The 15,894-nt window shown below is 41.9% G+C and overlaps 1 protein-coding gene across 1 annotated transcript in view; it reads right to left on the minus strand.

Moving 5' to 3' along the window:
- Window positions 1–15,894, minus strand: part of PRMT8 (protein arginine methyltransferase 8) — a 107,150-nt gene that overhangs the window by 7,650 nt on the left and 83,606 nt on the right. The window contains exons 7-8 of the mRNA XM_090041129.1: window positions 13,453–13,568; window positions 5,523–5,673 (exon numbers count right to left, since the gene is read on the minus strand). Of these exons, the coding sequence (XP_089897255.1) occupies window positions 5,523–5,673; window positions 13,453–13,568 (267 nt within the window). The remainder of the gene's footprint in view (window positions 1–5,522; window positions 5,674–13,452; window positions 13,569–15,894) is intronic.

Genomic DNA, 15,894 nt, shown 5'->3' on the forward strand with positions numbered 1-15,894 from the left:
TCACCCCAGCAAAGGCTTTGTCTAGGCAGGTCTTAAAAACCTCCAAGGGTGGAGAGTCCACAACTTCTCTGGGTAACCTGTTGCAGTATTTTAGTACCCTCCTAGTGAGAGAGTTTTTCCTGAGATCTAATCTAAATTTCCCTTGCTGCAACTTGAGACCATTTCTCCTTGTTCTGCCATCTGCCACCACTGAGAACAGTCAAGCTCCATCCTTTTTGTCACCACCCTTCAGGTAGCTGAAGGCTGCTATTAAATCTCCCTCAGCCTTCTCTTCTCCAAACTCAGTAAGTCCCATCAGCCTTTCCTCGTAAATCATGTGCCCCAGCCCCCTAACCATTTTTGTTGCCCTCTACTGGACTCCCTCCAATTTGTGCACATCCTTTCTGCAGTGGGGAGTTCAAAACTGGACACAGCACTCCAGATGTGGCCTCACCAGTATCAAACAGGGAAATGAATACTTCCTGCAATCAGCTGGCAATGCTCCTACAAATGCAGCCCAGCATGCTGTTAGTCTTCTTGGCAGCAAGGGCACGCTGCTGGCTCATATTCAGCTTATTGTCCACTGTAACTCCCAGGTCCTTTTTCCACAGAGTTGCTGCTTAGCCTGTTGGTCCCCAGCCTGTACCAATCCCAGAGATGCATCTTGACAGGTAGGGAAAGCCATGCAGGCATTCTGTCCTAAGGGGATCAATCTAGCCTGGGAATTCACAGGGTGCACAGGATTGGGCCCCTCAAGCTGCTGGAGCATCTGTCTAGGGTGGCTGGAGAGCATGGGTAGATCCAGGCTGCAAATGCTCTCCTGCCATAAAGTAAACAAGTGTCCATTTCTAAATAGCAGCACAAATTGATACCACTTTCATTGGGGCCACAATTTGTGGTGCAACAAATGGTATGAAGACCTGTTTGCTTGGCTTGTGTGTCACCATAAAAAAAAAAAAAAAAGTGTACGTTAGCACAAAGGCAATGAAAGGCAATGCCTCCTCCCACCCTGATATCAGTGGAGATACATTGGTGAAAACTGGTCTGGAAGGACACCACCAGCCCAGGAATGCAAGCAATGAGCACAAATGGGTAAGAAAGTAGGATTAGAATCCAACACAATTCAAGGCTGGCACACTAAACCAAGTAATCTCTTCCTGTTCCTTAACTTTCTTGAGTAGTGTATCAGCAGATGCTACCCCTCAAACACTGACCCTATGCACACATGTTGTTGTTCCCTGTAGCGAGGAGGGCTGATTCCTCCTTCACTTGAACTGGTTTCACCTGGTATGACTCCAGTGATTTCAAACAAATCATTCCTTGTTTATCCTTGGGCAGAAGGATAGCTGGGGGCAGTGGCTTTAAGGAAGTATATAATTATTTTGGACAATGATTTTTCATAAATACTTTTATAATAAACATGGTTCTAGAAAAATGTTTTAAGACTTTTATACAATATTGTGTAGACAGAGAGATTCCCCAAACCTTTCTACTGAAATTCAAAAAACACAAGAATGCCAGAGGAACTATTTACAAATAAACAGATAAGTTTTCCTGCTCTGTTAATCTATCTTCATATTTGTTGGAGAGTCTGGGTCATCGACACCTGACAGAGATTTGAGTCACTTAAGAATTCGGGAGCCTCTTTGCATGTCTATCATTTGGTTTGTACATCCAACCTCTCTCTCCCTGTTACAGAGATCCAATTTAAATTGCTATCATCTGCAGACAGAGATCTGTATTCAGTGTGCTTTTCATAGTAAAAATGCAACAGGCTGTGACAAGCCAAATTGAGTTTCTTCCAATATTATGATCATGCATTCACTCCAATCACATCAATATAATCAGACCTACCGGATGGCAAGAATAATTCTGAGGCTCCATCCACATACAGATGTTGCAGCAATATAAAAATTTCAGTGACAGCTGTGGTATTTTTTCCTGAAACACTTACACTGTTATTTCCCTTGGTGTAGAGACAGTCATGCTAGTGTAAAACTACTTCATATCACCATGTATACTTACTTCCATTCCTTTTGGGAAATAAGGTGCGTGTAGTGGTATAACTGTCTATACAAGGACATTTATATATCTTAACTATTCTGGTAAAGTTTCAACTACAACTGGGTGCAGCAGGAAATCATTTTCCCATTGTATGAGAATTTTGGAGGTTTTGCAAGTTTTCAAGAGGCAAGGCTTTTTTGAAAGTTTTCCTCCTGAATTGGGGCAAAGTTGAATGTTGGAAGAATTTCCACAAGCATCTGGATTTTGGATCAGGTCAATCAAAATCATTAATTTTAATTTCAAACTCTTGAACATAAACTTTCCAAAAAAGATGTATTATTTCAAACCGAATAATCAAACTTTTCCAGTTTGACAATATGTTGAACCAAGATGTTTTGACAATTTTAAAACTTATATTTATTTTCTTTTTTTTTTTTTTAAATCAAGAGATTTATCTAAATTGCCTTTCTCTCTCAATCAAGTTTTGAATTTAGCACATTCTGATTTAAAAAAAAAATGCATTGTCTGAGAATTCCTGACTAGTCTGGTCCTTAAATTATATAATAACTTTCGAAAAGCTCCTGAAACTCAGACAACTAGCATCATACATAGTTTCAGATCCAGAATCCAAAACTGTGCCAAAGAATTTACATTAATCTCTACTTTCAGTTGTTTTCAGTAAAATTTTGAACTGGAAAAATCTTAGGGTCAAATTTAAGCCGAATTAAACCAAGACCAACACTGATGTGCTATGGATTCCAGACATCCCTAAATATGGATTCCAGACATCCCTAAATATTCAATCATAGGTCCTAACATCTGACTATCATCCAACTCTCAGCCTGTGCACTCATTAAAAATCTTATATTAATGATGGTGCCAGGTGTTTTATGGCTCCATTTAATAGAGCTCTGCCCCTTTATACCATATTTTTCACACCTGTGCATTAGGGCTGTGCAAAAGATTACCAGTCCACTTTGACTTCCGTTTCAATGGAACAGTGTTTTGTTTCAAGTCTGGGGTTTTTTTAAAGTACAGTTCTGATTTGTTTCATTGAAACCGTTTTACTGTTTCGATGCTGTTTTCCCCATAGACTGTTCTGCACCCAGCAGTAGCCAGGGCCGTCCCTGGGGGTGTGAATCAGGGTGACTGCCCCAAGCCCTGCGCGTTGGAGGTAGCCTGTGGTGCCAGGCAGAGTGGCTGTGTTGACTCTGCACCACCAGCTTCATATCTGGCCGCTTGCTACTCTTTCCCCCGCCTGCCCCCCCCCCCCAACTGGTGGCACCACCACTGGGCTGGGATCGGTGCTGGGCACAGCCCATGCCAGCAAGATCAGTGGGCCAGCAGCGCCGGTCTCCTGTTATCCAGCAGGCAGATCAAGGAATACCCCACACCCCCGGGAGGGCTGCGGGGGCTCTGCCAGACTCCTCCCTGGGGTGCAGACCCTCAATCTGCCTGCCAGATTACAGGAGGCTGGTGCTGCTGGCTGGGGCCAGTAGCAGCACCAGTCTTCCTGGTCATGGGTGCAGGCTGTGCCCAGTGCTGGTCCCAGCCAGCAGTGCCAGCCTCCTGTCATTCAGCAGGCAGATTGGGGGCCTGCACCCCCAGGAGGAGTCTAGCACAGCCCCACAACCCTCCCAGGAGTGTGGGCAGGCCCCCAATCTGCCTGCTGGATGACAGGAGGCTGTTGCTGCCAGCTGGAACCAGTGCTGAAGCCAACTAAGCGTGGTTTCAAAATTTGAAATGTTTTGAAACTTTTGGAATGTTTCGAGTGCCCTTTTTTTGTTTTGAAGCTGTTTTGGAGGCTCTTGTTTCATTTCAATTTTGCTGTTTTGAGCTTGAAATGCTTTGAAATGAAACACTGGGTGAAATTTCACACAGACCTACTACTGTGCATGCATGTACCCACCCCTCTTTCCTTATTGTTATTCTATTCTCTGTAGGGCTACATTCCCATTTGCATGAAGTCCCGTTTACACAGTTCAGGAATTTAAACATATTTTAAAGAGAATGTAAAAGGCATTTTGTTCACCAGAGTGCCTCAAGGGATGACGAGGTTGAACGGTCACAAACTCCTGCAAGACCATTTCAGGCTGGACATAAGGAAGAATTTCTTTACAGTCTGAGCCCCCAAGGTCTGGAACAGTCTGCCAGTGGAGGTGGTTCAAGCACCTACATTGAACACCTTCAAGAGTAAATTGGATGCTTATCTTGCTGGGATCCTATGACCCCAGCTGACTTCCTGCCCTTTGGGCAGGGGGCTGGACTTGATGATCTCCTGAGGTCCCTTCCAGCCCTAATGTCTATGAAATCTATGAAATTTTTATTATTGGCCAACTTCATGAACAGACAACATCTAACAAAATTGTTTTCTACTGAAAACTGGATTGTTGGCAACATGAAATTTGTAACTGTCTGCTTTCTGTCCAAAATTTCAGTTCTTTTGGGGGGAAAAAAGAGTCTCTAAATACCAAAGGGCACCTATATGCGTGCCTGATGCCTGGCCCAGCACATTCTAATTAGAACACGTCAGAGCAGACTCGATTAATCGAGTTTACTGGAGGCTGCTAATAGCACACTTCAGCAACCTCGGCATTATGTGTATTCAGCATCCCAATGCTTAAAAATGGCAGCCAGGGTGCTCTAACTAAAGGTTATTCAATGAGCTTTATTTAAGGCACCCCTGCTGCCACTTTTGAAGTACAGGATGCCGAATATATGAGACTCTCTCCAGGTGCTTTTAATTACAGTGGCTGTAAGAGCCACTGTAATTAAAGTGCCCCCCCCCCCCACCCTGGACCATGTGTAAAGATGCCCAAAGTGTCTTAGGCTTCAAAATAAAATATTTTGGCACAAGTCTGAAATATGCTAACTTGGATATTGCCATCTGGGCACCTCATGGTTGCTATGGTTTGGGTGCATCACACGTCTAGCCTCTTCTGCTTGGTAGCGTAATTAATTGGGGGTGAGCAGGGAACTAGCCCAAGATGCCAACTTGGACAGGCACAAAAATAACAGTAACTGCCAGTGGCCCGGCCACTGCTCTGCCTCATGTGCTGCTGCTACCCAGGGAGCAAAACTGCCCAGCTGTATCTCTGCCTCTGTTGGTCAAGCCCCTTCGTATCCCATGATGAGGCACCATGACCAGTACATTTCTCTGACATACTACCTCCCCTCCACAAGAGAGGAATCCAAGAGATTTAGGATGGCAAGGGAGCTAGGTTCTTGGGAAGTTCGGGGATCTGTAGCACCCAAATTACAACTCCCCAGAGGCTCTGTAGTGAGATTTCAGACTCAAACAAATTTTTCTGAACAAAACATTTTGATCTTTGATTATTTTTTCCATTGAAAAGGTGAATTTTTTTTTTTATGAAGAAAATAGTTACTCCCAGGAAGCTGATGACTCCATTACATGCCTGATTCTGCCCTTCTGCTTTATTTATCAGCATAAAAAAAAGGTTCACATGCTGGCCATCAGGATCACTAGACATAATTATATACCTGGCAATGTAAGACTAGGGAGAAGAGGTACTGATTACCTGTAGAAAATCCCATTTTCTTGTGGCACTTCGTAAATTCAATATTAAAATAGGTGACCAAGGCATGAATGTAATCGTTACGCTGAATTTGGAGGCAAAATGCAGATGTGAATGCCAGTTCTTCAGTCTTCACGGTATAAATATCCACTTCCTGTGTTTAGAGGGAAGACAAAGAACAAGCCCTTTTCATAACAAGTTTGCATGGATTTAGTAGATGAGGCGATCTGATCTGTTTATACATGCTAAGGGATGTATTTAAGCATATTATTTATTATTCAGCAATGTTGGTACCTTGTAGCTCTAAGACAGCAGTGGCATGTTCTAGAAAAGTAGCATCCATGTAATCGGCAAATAACCCAGATGAGTGATTTTAAAGTAGGCAGCCAGTCAATTAACTCTGTAGCTCAGCAGAGAACAATGGACGGGCCACTCATTAAAAGGGAAGTTTGCCTTTGAGAGTGACAGTCCTTAGAAATAAATTATAAAAATATACTTGATAACAGAGAGTAAAAGTAGAAGCGGAGTTAAAGACCAATTTTGGTGCGAGTAGGAAAGTAGAAACGGAGTTTAAGACCGATTCATAATTACTTACTTGAGTAACACCTACTCACATAAGTAACTATGGCAGAATCAGATACTTAATTACTAATCCAGGACAGTTAACATGGCTGCCTCTGGGGTTAGGCAGGAATGGATCCAGGGAGGGCAGTGTTGCAGACGGACTCCCATTTCAGTCGACCACATCAGGGAAGCAGCAGCTGGGGACTTTTATCTAAATCTCTGAAGCAAGTAAAAATCCATCCCTCCCTCCCTCTCTGTGCTCAGCACCACCTTACCCTGTCCCACTTCTCCTCTCCCCCACCCACTGCTGCCACTGTCTCTGGCTGCCCTGGGGGCAGGGACAGGGATGGGGGTGCAGGCAGGGATGGAGAGAGCTCTAGAGCCACTCCTGTCTACTCCAGCTGGTGTCTGCATGGAGCCAGGCTCAGCCCAGGACAGAAGCAGTAGTGGGATGGTTACTCCTCCTTCCTGGTCCTCCTGTGTTCCCTGCCAGCCCAGGAGCAGGCATGGGGGAAGGAAACCTGTCCACTGCCACTGCTGTCTCTAGCCAAGTCTGGCTCCACATGCAGCCCAGCCAGAGCAGGACAGGAGCGACTCTGGAGATCCCACCCCAGTTCAGCTGGGGACAGCAGCAGCAACAGATGGGGGAGCAGAGGGATGGGAGCATAAGGGAAGGAACATGCCACTGAGCACAGATGGGAAAGGAGTTGGGGGGAGGAAGGAAGGTTCTTACCTGCTTGAGGGAATTCAAAAAAGTCCCCCACTGTAGCCACCCTCACCTGCTCAGTACAGGTCACAGTTACTGCACCCCCTTTCTGAAATTCTGGATCCACCCACAGGAGAAATCAGATGCTGGACTGAAAGGAAGCAGGCCATGAAAGCTGGCAGCAGCAACAGTGAGAAAATTAAGGTGTAAGACATCTGTTTACCTGTGTCAGGCCTGATAGAAGATGTAGGGATTTTTCATCACTTGTATGAACTGCACACAGATATATAGCTGGATGAATAATGCAGAAATATGACATGAATATTCATTTGGATTTTTAAATTAGCTTGCTTCGGCCAGGTCTGGAAATATCGCAATGAATAACCCAGCCTTAGTAGCAATGAGGGTAAGATGAGTTCATAAACCTTTGTCTAATTTCTGGTTAAGAACATTTGTCAAGTTGGTTAATACCTAAGACCACTTCTGTCCACTTTGATTTATGTGGGCACTTCTTTTTTTCCCTCAGAAGAGAAAATGTAATATCTGTGTTGGGCTAAACAAACAGAACATTCAAAGTATGAAATGACCTCACGTCTCTTGGCCCTGCTTTCTGGTCTTGTATTAAATAATGGATTCCAAATATGAAGCAGAGGGATTTTTTTTTTTATGACCACAGAAGCAAATTATGTAGTTTCAATAAATCTTGAATATTGTGTTTAGCCACAGATGCAGACTCCAAGACAATTTACTTATGCTGATACTCAGCTCTCATGTTTCAGGGCATCAGTTTATAGACTTAAGAATTAGAAGACCTCTCCCCATCTATGTACAGCATTGCACAGTCGACAAGGTGGTGTAATATACATGTTATTAGCCTCAGAATACTGGACACTGTAAGAGGTGGGATACCAAGCTCATTCTTATCTGGATGGTATAGGTACTCTAACATTCCTAATGGTGCATTTCACGGTACAGTTTAAAATAAACCCATTTTCACTTCCTTTTATGTTGATAGCTAGGTGTAAGCACTGGGCAACAAACTGAATATACCATGTATTATTCTTTCTTTATCAAAAGCAGGAACACCAATTTTTAAAAAGCCCTGTTCTTGCCTAGTGTGGCATAAAAGTTTTATTCTATAGTACAGAAATCTAAAAATGAAACATGGGCCAGATGCTCCTCTTCATTAAACCGGTTTAAATCTGGAGTCATTCTACTGCAGTGGTTCTCAATCTTTTTAGATTCAAGACATCCCACCGAAAAGAACAGCTCTTAGCTTTCACTCATATTGACCACAGAAAAATAGAGCAATTCTTCTGTTGCAAAGAACTCAGAAAGGTCACAACAGGGCAGAATGTTATTTGACACTATGGCATCCCATTTGAAATTTCTGGGTTTATCTTGTGCATCATGTGTAGGAATGTAGGTAATGCTAATATTACATGGCACCCTTAAAAAGATCTCACAGCACCCAGGGGGTGTGGTTGAGAATCACTCTTTTACTGACTTCATTGGAGTCTCTCCAGAGCTATACCAGTGCAACAGAGATTAAAACATACATAAACATATAATACAATTCTAGATGTTGATAACTGCAGGCAATAATAAAAGACATACAAAGAGAAAAATAGACATGCAACTATAATCTGGCAGTTGATTTCCTTTCATAGATAACACAATTCATGTGTGTTTTGTTTTGTTTTTAGAAGATAAAGATATCGGGCAAGATGGCCTTATTTTTAACAAGAGTCTTGTTTTGGCATGAGATCGGAGATGTATTGTTCAAGAACAGTTTCCCATGATGAAAATGATTTTATTGTTGCCAAAGTCACCGTGCCTTACCTGTCATGCTGAGTCACTGAATTATCTGTTATACATTTATAAGTGGTCCAACTTAAAACCACTTGGATTGCTTTAAAGTGCTGTTCACTAGCAAAAAGTGATTCTGAATAAAAAGTGATGCAGGGGCTCTGTTTATTATTTTACAATGATATCCTAAAAAGTATGCACATTTTACAAGTAAAACAGAAAAAGATTACCTTATTTACTTGAATCTAAGACAAGGCCGTCCCCCCATCCAACATGGGGGAAGCACCCCTCATGTTAGATTCAAGTAAAAGCCAGGAGGGGAGGAGTAGCAAACCCAAACCTGAGGTCAAAGTTGCAGCTACAAGTGCTGCCCCCCTGCCACCTACCCCCCAGAGCCTTTGCTCCCCACTGCAACCTCAACCTATCTTCTCCTTGCAGCTCCAGCTTTGACTGGGGCCTACTTCAGCTGGGGGCAGGGAACATGCAAAACAAAATAAAAATAGTTACTTAGCCAAGATTTGGCAAGCCAAATCATATCTGTGGTAACAGCTGCACAATGCCATTGTCTTCAGTGCATTTTCACAGATGTCATTGAATCAAATATAAAGAATATATTTATATTTGATTCAATGAGAAGGTAAACTGGGGGGGGCAGCCACTTGAATACCCTGCTGCCTGCCGTCCCCACTTGCACAACTCCTGCCTGCTTCCCCTGGTGCCAGCATCTCCTGCTTGACCCTGACCCACCACTTGCCCCCCTTCTATCAGTACTCCTGAAGGTAGAAGAAGGAAATTTGTTGTTTTTGGGTTTTTTTGTTTTTTTTTTTTGGGGGGGGGCGGGGCAGGGAGGGGGCAGATTTAAGATGACCCTCCCTTAATTAGATTCTAGACATGGAGAACTATGAACAATTAAAAAGAATTGATAGTCCACATCTGGAATGTAATATTGGAGGCTCATCTTGGATTTTTTTTTAAAAAGTACTGTATTTATTCAACTCTATTGTACAAAATTAGCTTGAAATTTCCTTTTTTACCCCAAACAGTAAGAAGGACTTTCATGCAAAAGCAGCGATTTGGGGAGCTCCAAATGTGGATACATTTTGAAGGGGTCTGATTTCCACTGATCATGTGAAAAATCAAATTGCTTTATGATGATTCTAGTTAGGGGGACCCAAAGCAAAACAAAACAAAAACGGTTACTTAGTCAAGATTTGGCAAGCCAAATCATATCTCTGGTAACAGCTGCACAATGCCATTGTCTTCAGTGCATTTTCACAGATGTCATTGAATCAAATATAAAGAAAAAATCAGTTGGTGAGGCACTGTAGGGAAGAGAATCCAGCTCCCTCTTGCTGTAGGGAAGATAATTCAACTTCCTTGGGTTGGTTCTGCACAGTGATACAAAATCAAAAGCAGTAAAAAGTTCCTTTCACCAGCAAAGTCAGCAGGATAGTCTCAGGAAATGTATAGGGAGCAGCAGTGTTGGTCACAAAAGTAGCATTCTGTAGAGCAGAACCACTCTCTAATTTTCCTTCCCAAGAAGGAGATTAATTTTTTTTTATTGATTAAACAGTACATTTTCAGAACTGACTCAATCTTTGTTCCTAATGTTCCTCCATTCCATTTTGCCTGCTAGGCATTCCTATACCAGATATGTGTTCTGCTACTCAGTCAAAATCCCAGGTGGCTAAATGATAATTTTGCATAAAATTAGACAGAAAAGCCATGCTCCACCACATTTTTCTAAATTATGTAAAAATTGGGCATAATTGAGCATAAGTCTGGTCAAAATAGAGTCCCTAATTTAAAAAGAAGGAGAAAAAGAAAGTGTTAAGCTGAGAAACAATAAGAGTCGTAAAAATAGCAACTAAATACATAGGACCAGATTGCAAATGGAGCCTGAGCAGAAGCACAAAGTGGGATATGCATGTCGAGAGCCTCCCCCGCATGTACAGAGGCAGAGACAATGATGCTTTTTGTTGTTGGGGGAGTAGAGGGCCTGCCTCTGTCCTGGGCTCCAAGTGGTACTAGTCATTTTAAGAGTATATGAATGTCACAGGAGGGATTAAAGGAAGGGAATGGGACTTTTCCTCTCAAATTTCAACAGTGAGAGCAAAGGGATAGCAGCCTTACTTATGCTTAAGACTTTCCTGAATGATGGGATTTCATCCAGGGCTCAGGCCAGCTTGGTCTTGATAAGACAATCCCTAGTCCTCTCTCAAAAGTCTGCCTTGCCCAAAGCTCTCCAGTTGGCTGCCTGCCACAATTTCCTGCCTCTTTGGTTAAAGCAGGTGATCAGGGCCACTTAGGAAGCATTCACAGCTCACCTCCTTCTCCTTGCTACCCACTGTAAAACTCTGACAAGAGGGAATTGGGGAAGGGGAGTAGGAAGATACTTAATACTTGGAACAGCTCTGTCTCCTCTGGCCCATTCCTGTGAAGAACCAGGGAAGTTCTTCTGCTCCTTCCACCTATTCTCCCTGAAGCATCTGGCTGAGGATGGCAGACAGGAAGCAGGAAGGGAATAAGATGACCCTGCTGCAGTTGTGCTCCTGGTCCTTGAGAGGTGGTACAGAGCCCGAGGAGCAGCCCAAGCAAGATGGTGGAGGGGAGGCAGAACTGGTGGGGAACACAGCTGGGGAACACTGGGAAGACAAGTCTAGGGGCCAGTCAGAACTGGTATAGGTGGTGGTGTTGTCAGGAGTCGGCCTTGACTAGTCCTAGTTGTCCCTGATTTATCTAAGCGGACCTAACTGCCAGCAGCCAGCTACTTCAGTTGGCCCTAGTTACTTGCAGGGTTGTGGCTGTGCTTTTAACCAGCAGCCCTCTCAGTGTCCAGCAGGTTACTCAACAGGATATTCTTCTATCTAGTTCCTGGCACTTGGACCTGGCTTAAATCCTTGTTTCTAGTCTTTGACCACCCTTACTCTGCTGGTGGTCTCAGAATTATAGGAGTGGCCCCAAACTTTTTTATATTGCAACATGGAACTGGATTGTAGAGAACGATGTTTTTAGACTATTGGCTTTGTGTTGGCTTAGCTGGGCTTTCCTACAATTTTCTGTTGTACATTTTGTCTAGGGCAATGTGAATAAATTATTTGGGGGTCCACTGGTTGAGCCACAGCTTTTTAAAAAATGGGTTTGGATCGACCCAATACTGGATTTTAAAAAGATTTTTTTTTTTTTTGGTTAATTGAGAAAAAATATTTCAGGCATTTAACTCATGGGGTGTTGACTGTAGATAACTTGAGCTGAAGCAGCTCTGAAGACAAGTCCTGAAGTAGTGGACTTTATGCTAATACTTGGATTGCCTATTTTTTTGATGCTAGCTTGCATAGTGCATGGTAAGAATCATTTCTAAAGATTCAGTCCATGGATATGACTGAGAGTATTTTTTAATTTAATTTTTAGATGTGGACTATGTATTTTTAAAGGGACCAGGGAAATCAAACTATTCTACCATTTGTTCTTCCATTATCCATCTCTCTCTTGCTTACTCCATTTTTAAAGTATATTTAGAGTTATAGATCTGTTCAGCTATCCTATTTGTGTAGGGCATATTTAACTCTGGAACTGCTTGCTTTCTATGGACTCTGTGAGCTTTTAATCACAAAGGTATGAGGTCTCTCTAAAATCAGCCAGTCATTTTGTGTTCAGCTGAATATGAACAAAACTTATGCGCGCACATACTTTGTGGTGTCTCATAAAATGTCTACAGTTGTTTTTTCTTTTATAACCTGAAATAAGAATCGCTCATCGTGGAAGAATTTATTTGCTCTTTGGTTACTCATGTAGACACATGTTTTTATTTGTGGCTGGCAGGCACAAGTAAGAGTAGAACAGGCTTATTTGAAAAGAAAGGTACATTTCAGCTTCATGAATAAGATCCTACAAACCATTACACATGCAAATAGGCTTTTTCATGATGGCAATTCTGTTGACTTCAGTGGGATTATCCATGTAACTAATGGCTATACAATTTAGCTATGAAAGAAGGGAAATCTGTGAAGCCTCTCATGCTCTCTATGCCATGGCTTCTCAGCCTGGTGGTAAGAAGAGTTGTCAAGGCACAGTGAGCACCCTGTTGTTGGTTGTTTTTTTTTTGTTTTTTTTTTGTATATTGCTAAATAGGACCAAGGTCATATCTTGACCCTAGCTGGACAGAAGAAGGGCACTGAAGGATGCCAGAAAGGGAAAAGAATAGGTTACAAAAATCATGTTGAGGATTTAGGGCCAAATTCCGATCTCATATTTGAGAAGGAAGCTGAAGGCATTCCATCAGAATCAGAAGCTTATGGGTAAGTCTCTTTTGCTGTAACCAGAATTCATTTAACAACTCTCCCCAGTAACTTCCCATTATAAATCTGTAATGTCTGTTTGAAAGGAGGAAGAACAATAAAAATACATATCTAAATATACTGAGTCTTCATTTTCCAGTATTTGAACTGATTACTCAAAAAAAAAAAAAAAAAAAAAGATTTATTTTTAGTTTGTGAGTGTCTGAAATTGCATTTAGAAATCCACTTATAGCAGCAACCAGATGAGCACAAATTCCCACTCTTGGGTACCATCTTGCAGTTTGGGTATCACCATATGTGACCAAGGTATTAGTATTCATGTTTAGCAGAGAGGATAACATTTGACATGTGCAACATGCTAGAACTAGATGTTTTGAAAACAGAAATTATTTTCCTCCTTAATTTTACAGCAGTTTGTAATGATGTCTGTAGATTGAAAGGCACAGAAGGACCGTGCTAAAGAAAAAAACCCCCAGCCCATCTTCAAAAAGTGCCACAGTAAATGTAAATATTCCTATTTAGGCACATTCCAAACCTTAATCAAGAATTGCCAAACCTTAATCAAGCAGGAGTTGGTCACCACTTGCTTTGGATCTACTATGTCGACCAAGGGCTCCTTCATGGCCACGTCTCTAATACAGGTCATGTCAAAGCCGTACACATTCTCCCACCCTGTCAATGCAAAAAAAACATGTCAAAGGGTAGTAGTAACAAAAATGCACACAAGATTTTTTTCCAGGTCTTAAACAACTCACTTTTACCTCCCCCCCCGACCTCATTCCCAGTGAAAAAGGCAAGTGGTCCATCCCTATGTTAAAGATGATATAACCTGGGCACCTTAGGAATAAGACCCACAGTTTCAAAAGCAGGTTCTAAGTTTGAGTATCTCACTTTTTGCCTCATTCATAAACTAGGATGCCTGACTTAAGTTGACACTTTTGAAGACTTTGGTTGAAGGTACCTGAAGTAAATACATGGGGTAATTGACACTGATTTGCAGATCGTTGTAAATTACAGTGGTGTCTGGATAGGACAAAAACCAGCTCTTCAGCTGTCCCTAGTAGGTGTTTTATAGTGCCTCCTCACTGGGTGGAACAGGATTGGTAATATCCTTTGTGTGTTAAGAAAATGGCTACCATAGGATGACATTTACTGGAACTATGCATACATGACCCCCACACCTGCATAACTTACACTGGAGTATAGTTACTCCTGACTTCCTGACTTAATCCTAGAGTGGTGTGATTGACACTGATGCATCCTGTGTCCACTCTGCATTTTACACCTGTGTAAAGGCAGTATAAATGTGTTTTGTCCACACCTTTTAGGTATTTAAGTGAACTGCTCAAAATCAGATGGCAAATCAGCCTAACTCTTGAAGTTCTTTCCAACCCTGTAGTATAATGATTGTATAAGACAGAGGTTCTCGATCTTTCTTTTTTTTTTTTTTCTTGCTCTGACCTCTAGATTCCACTTCCAGGCAACATGTTCTCCTTCTCAAAGGCTTGCAAACTGAGTTGAGCATCCTGGGTATTACAACTCTTCTGATGATTGTACCAGTAAGTGCCTTTTGTCTTGCTGAGTTTCTTTTCTTGAACAAGCAGTCCCCTAGGGAAAAGTACACTGGCTGTGCTCTTGTGCTTGACATTTCTTTGTGATAAAGCGCCAGGAACTGTTAGCTTAAAAAGGGGGGAAAAAAGCCCTCCAAAAAAGTAAAATCTTTTACATGCTCCTGAACTGGATGAGTCAAATCCCATTAAACCTGAGTGCCCTATTTTAAAAAAAAAAAAAAAAAAAATCTAATCTGAAAGTTAGAAGTTATGTAGGCTACAGTATGTGCTGAGGAGAAGAATGGTTAGAAAAGTACTATGAGCATTTAAAAAATCTTATTATGCATGAGAACAAACAAGGTAAATTGACAAAATACAGTAGGGAGCAAATTTGCAAATGCTTTTTCTTCTCAGAACACAGTGGTTGAGTTCTTGGCGTCCCCAGCAGGGTCAAAATTGCCGGCAGTAACAAAAGGTCACTGTTTCTAAACTGAATGTATTCAGCAAAGATTTGTTCTTTGCTAATATTATCCATTGCCTGGGTTGTCAGCTCACACACATTTGATGGGAGGGAGGTGACTCTCAACATAATGTTTTTATCCCAGGTTATCCAATCTTTGGGGTGTTTTTTTGTTTCCCTGAAAGCCCCAATTCCTGGGGTTCTGTGACTTGCAAGAGAATCTCAGCTTTCATTTTTAAACAGCCAAGTTCTCAATCCTTTATGGAGAGAAAAGAGAGAAAAGAAAAGAGCTAAAATAAAAGCACCTAAAAGGGAATATTTACCCCAGGGAGCAGTGGGATCTCCATCATATGAAGTATTTAAATTGACATAGGATGCCTTTCTAAAAGAATATACTGGAGCTCGGCCATAAGATAAGAGCTTAACGCAAGTAGTACTAGATGAAATTCTATGGCGGTATTATGCAGGGGGTCACACTAGATGAGTACAATGGTCTTTTCTGGATGCAAAGCTATGTGAATCTATTGAAAATCTTAAGACTTATTTCAAAACACTGTATATTTCATAATGCTTTGAAACAGTCTCATGCATTTTGAGTATCCTCTAGAATAGCCTTGCATTTGGAATGTGAACAACGTTCTTGTACCCCCTCCCAAGAGGAATGAGAGAGGAAGAATGAAATAGCAGGATGGAATAGGAGTGAAAGAAATAGAGGGCAAAGAAGGACAAATGCCAAAGGTGCAAATAGTTTGGGGAAAATATGAAATTAACAAAAAAAAAGAACATCCTGCAAGAAAACAGTAAGGTTGGAATGTTGTTGTTCCCCTGGCAGTCCCTTCGCTTCTTCTTAAATTAAATATAGGTGTATCAATTTGCATATTGTACCCATGCACTTAGTTCCCTTCAAGGTTATTGTTTGCAGATTTACTCCTCACTTTCATGGGCTCAGGAAGAGCAGGGTCCAACAGTAGGAAGAAGGGAAAGGGGT

This window comes from Crocodylus siamensis, chromosome 4, assembly GCF_052110815.1.
Source record: "Crocodylus siamensis isolate JL-2025a chromosome 4, ASM5211081v1, whole genome shotgun sequence".
NCBI classification, from domain to species: domain Eukaryota; kingdom Metazoa; phylum Chordata; order Crocodylia; family Crocodylidae; genus Crocodylus; species Crocodylus siamensis.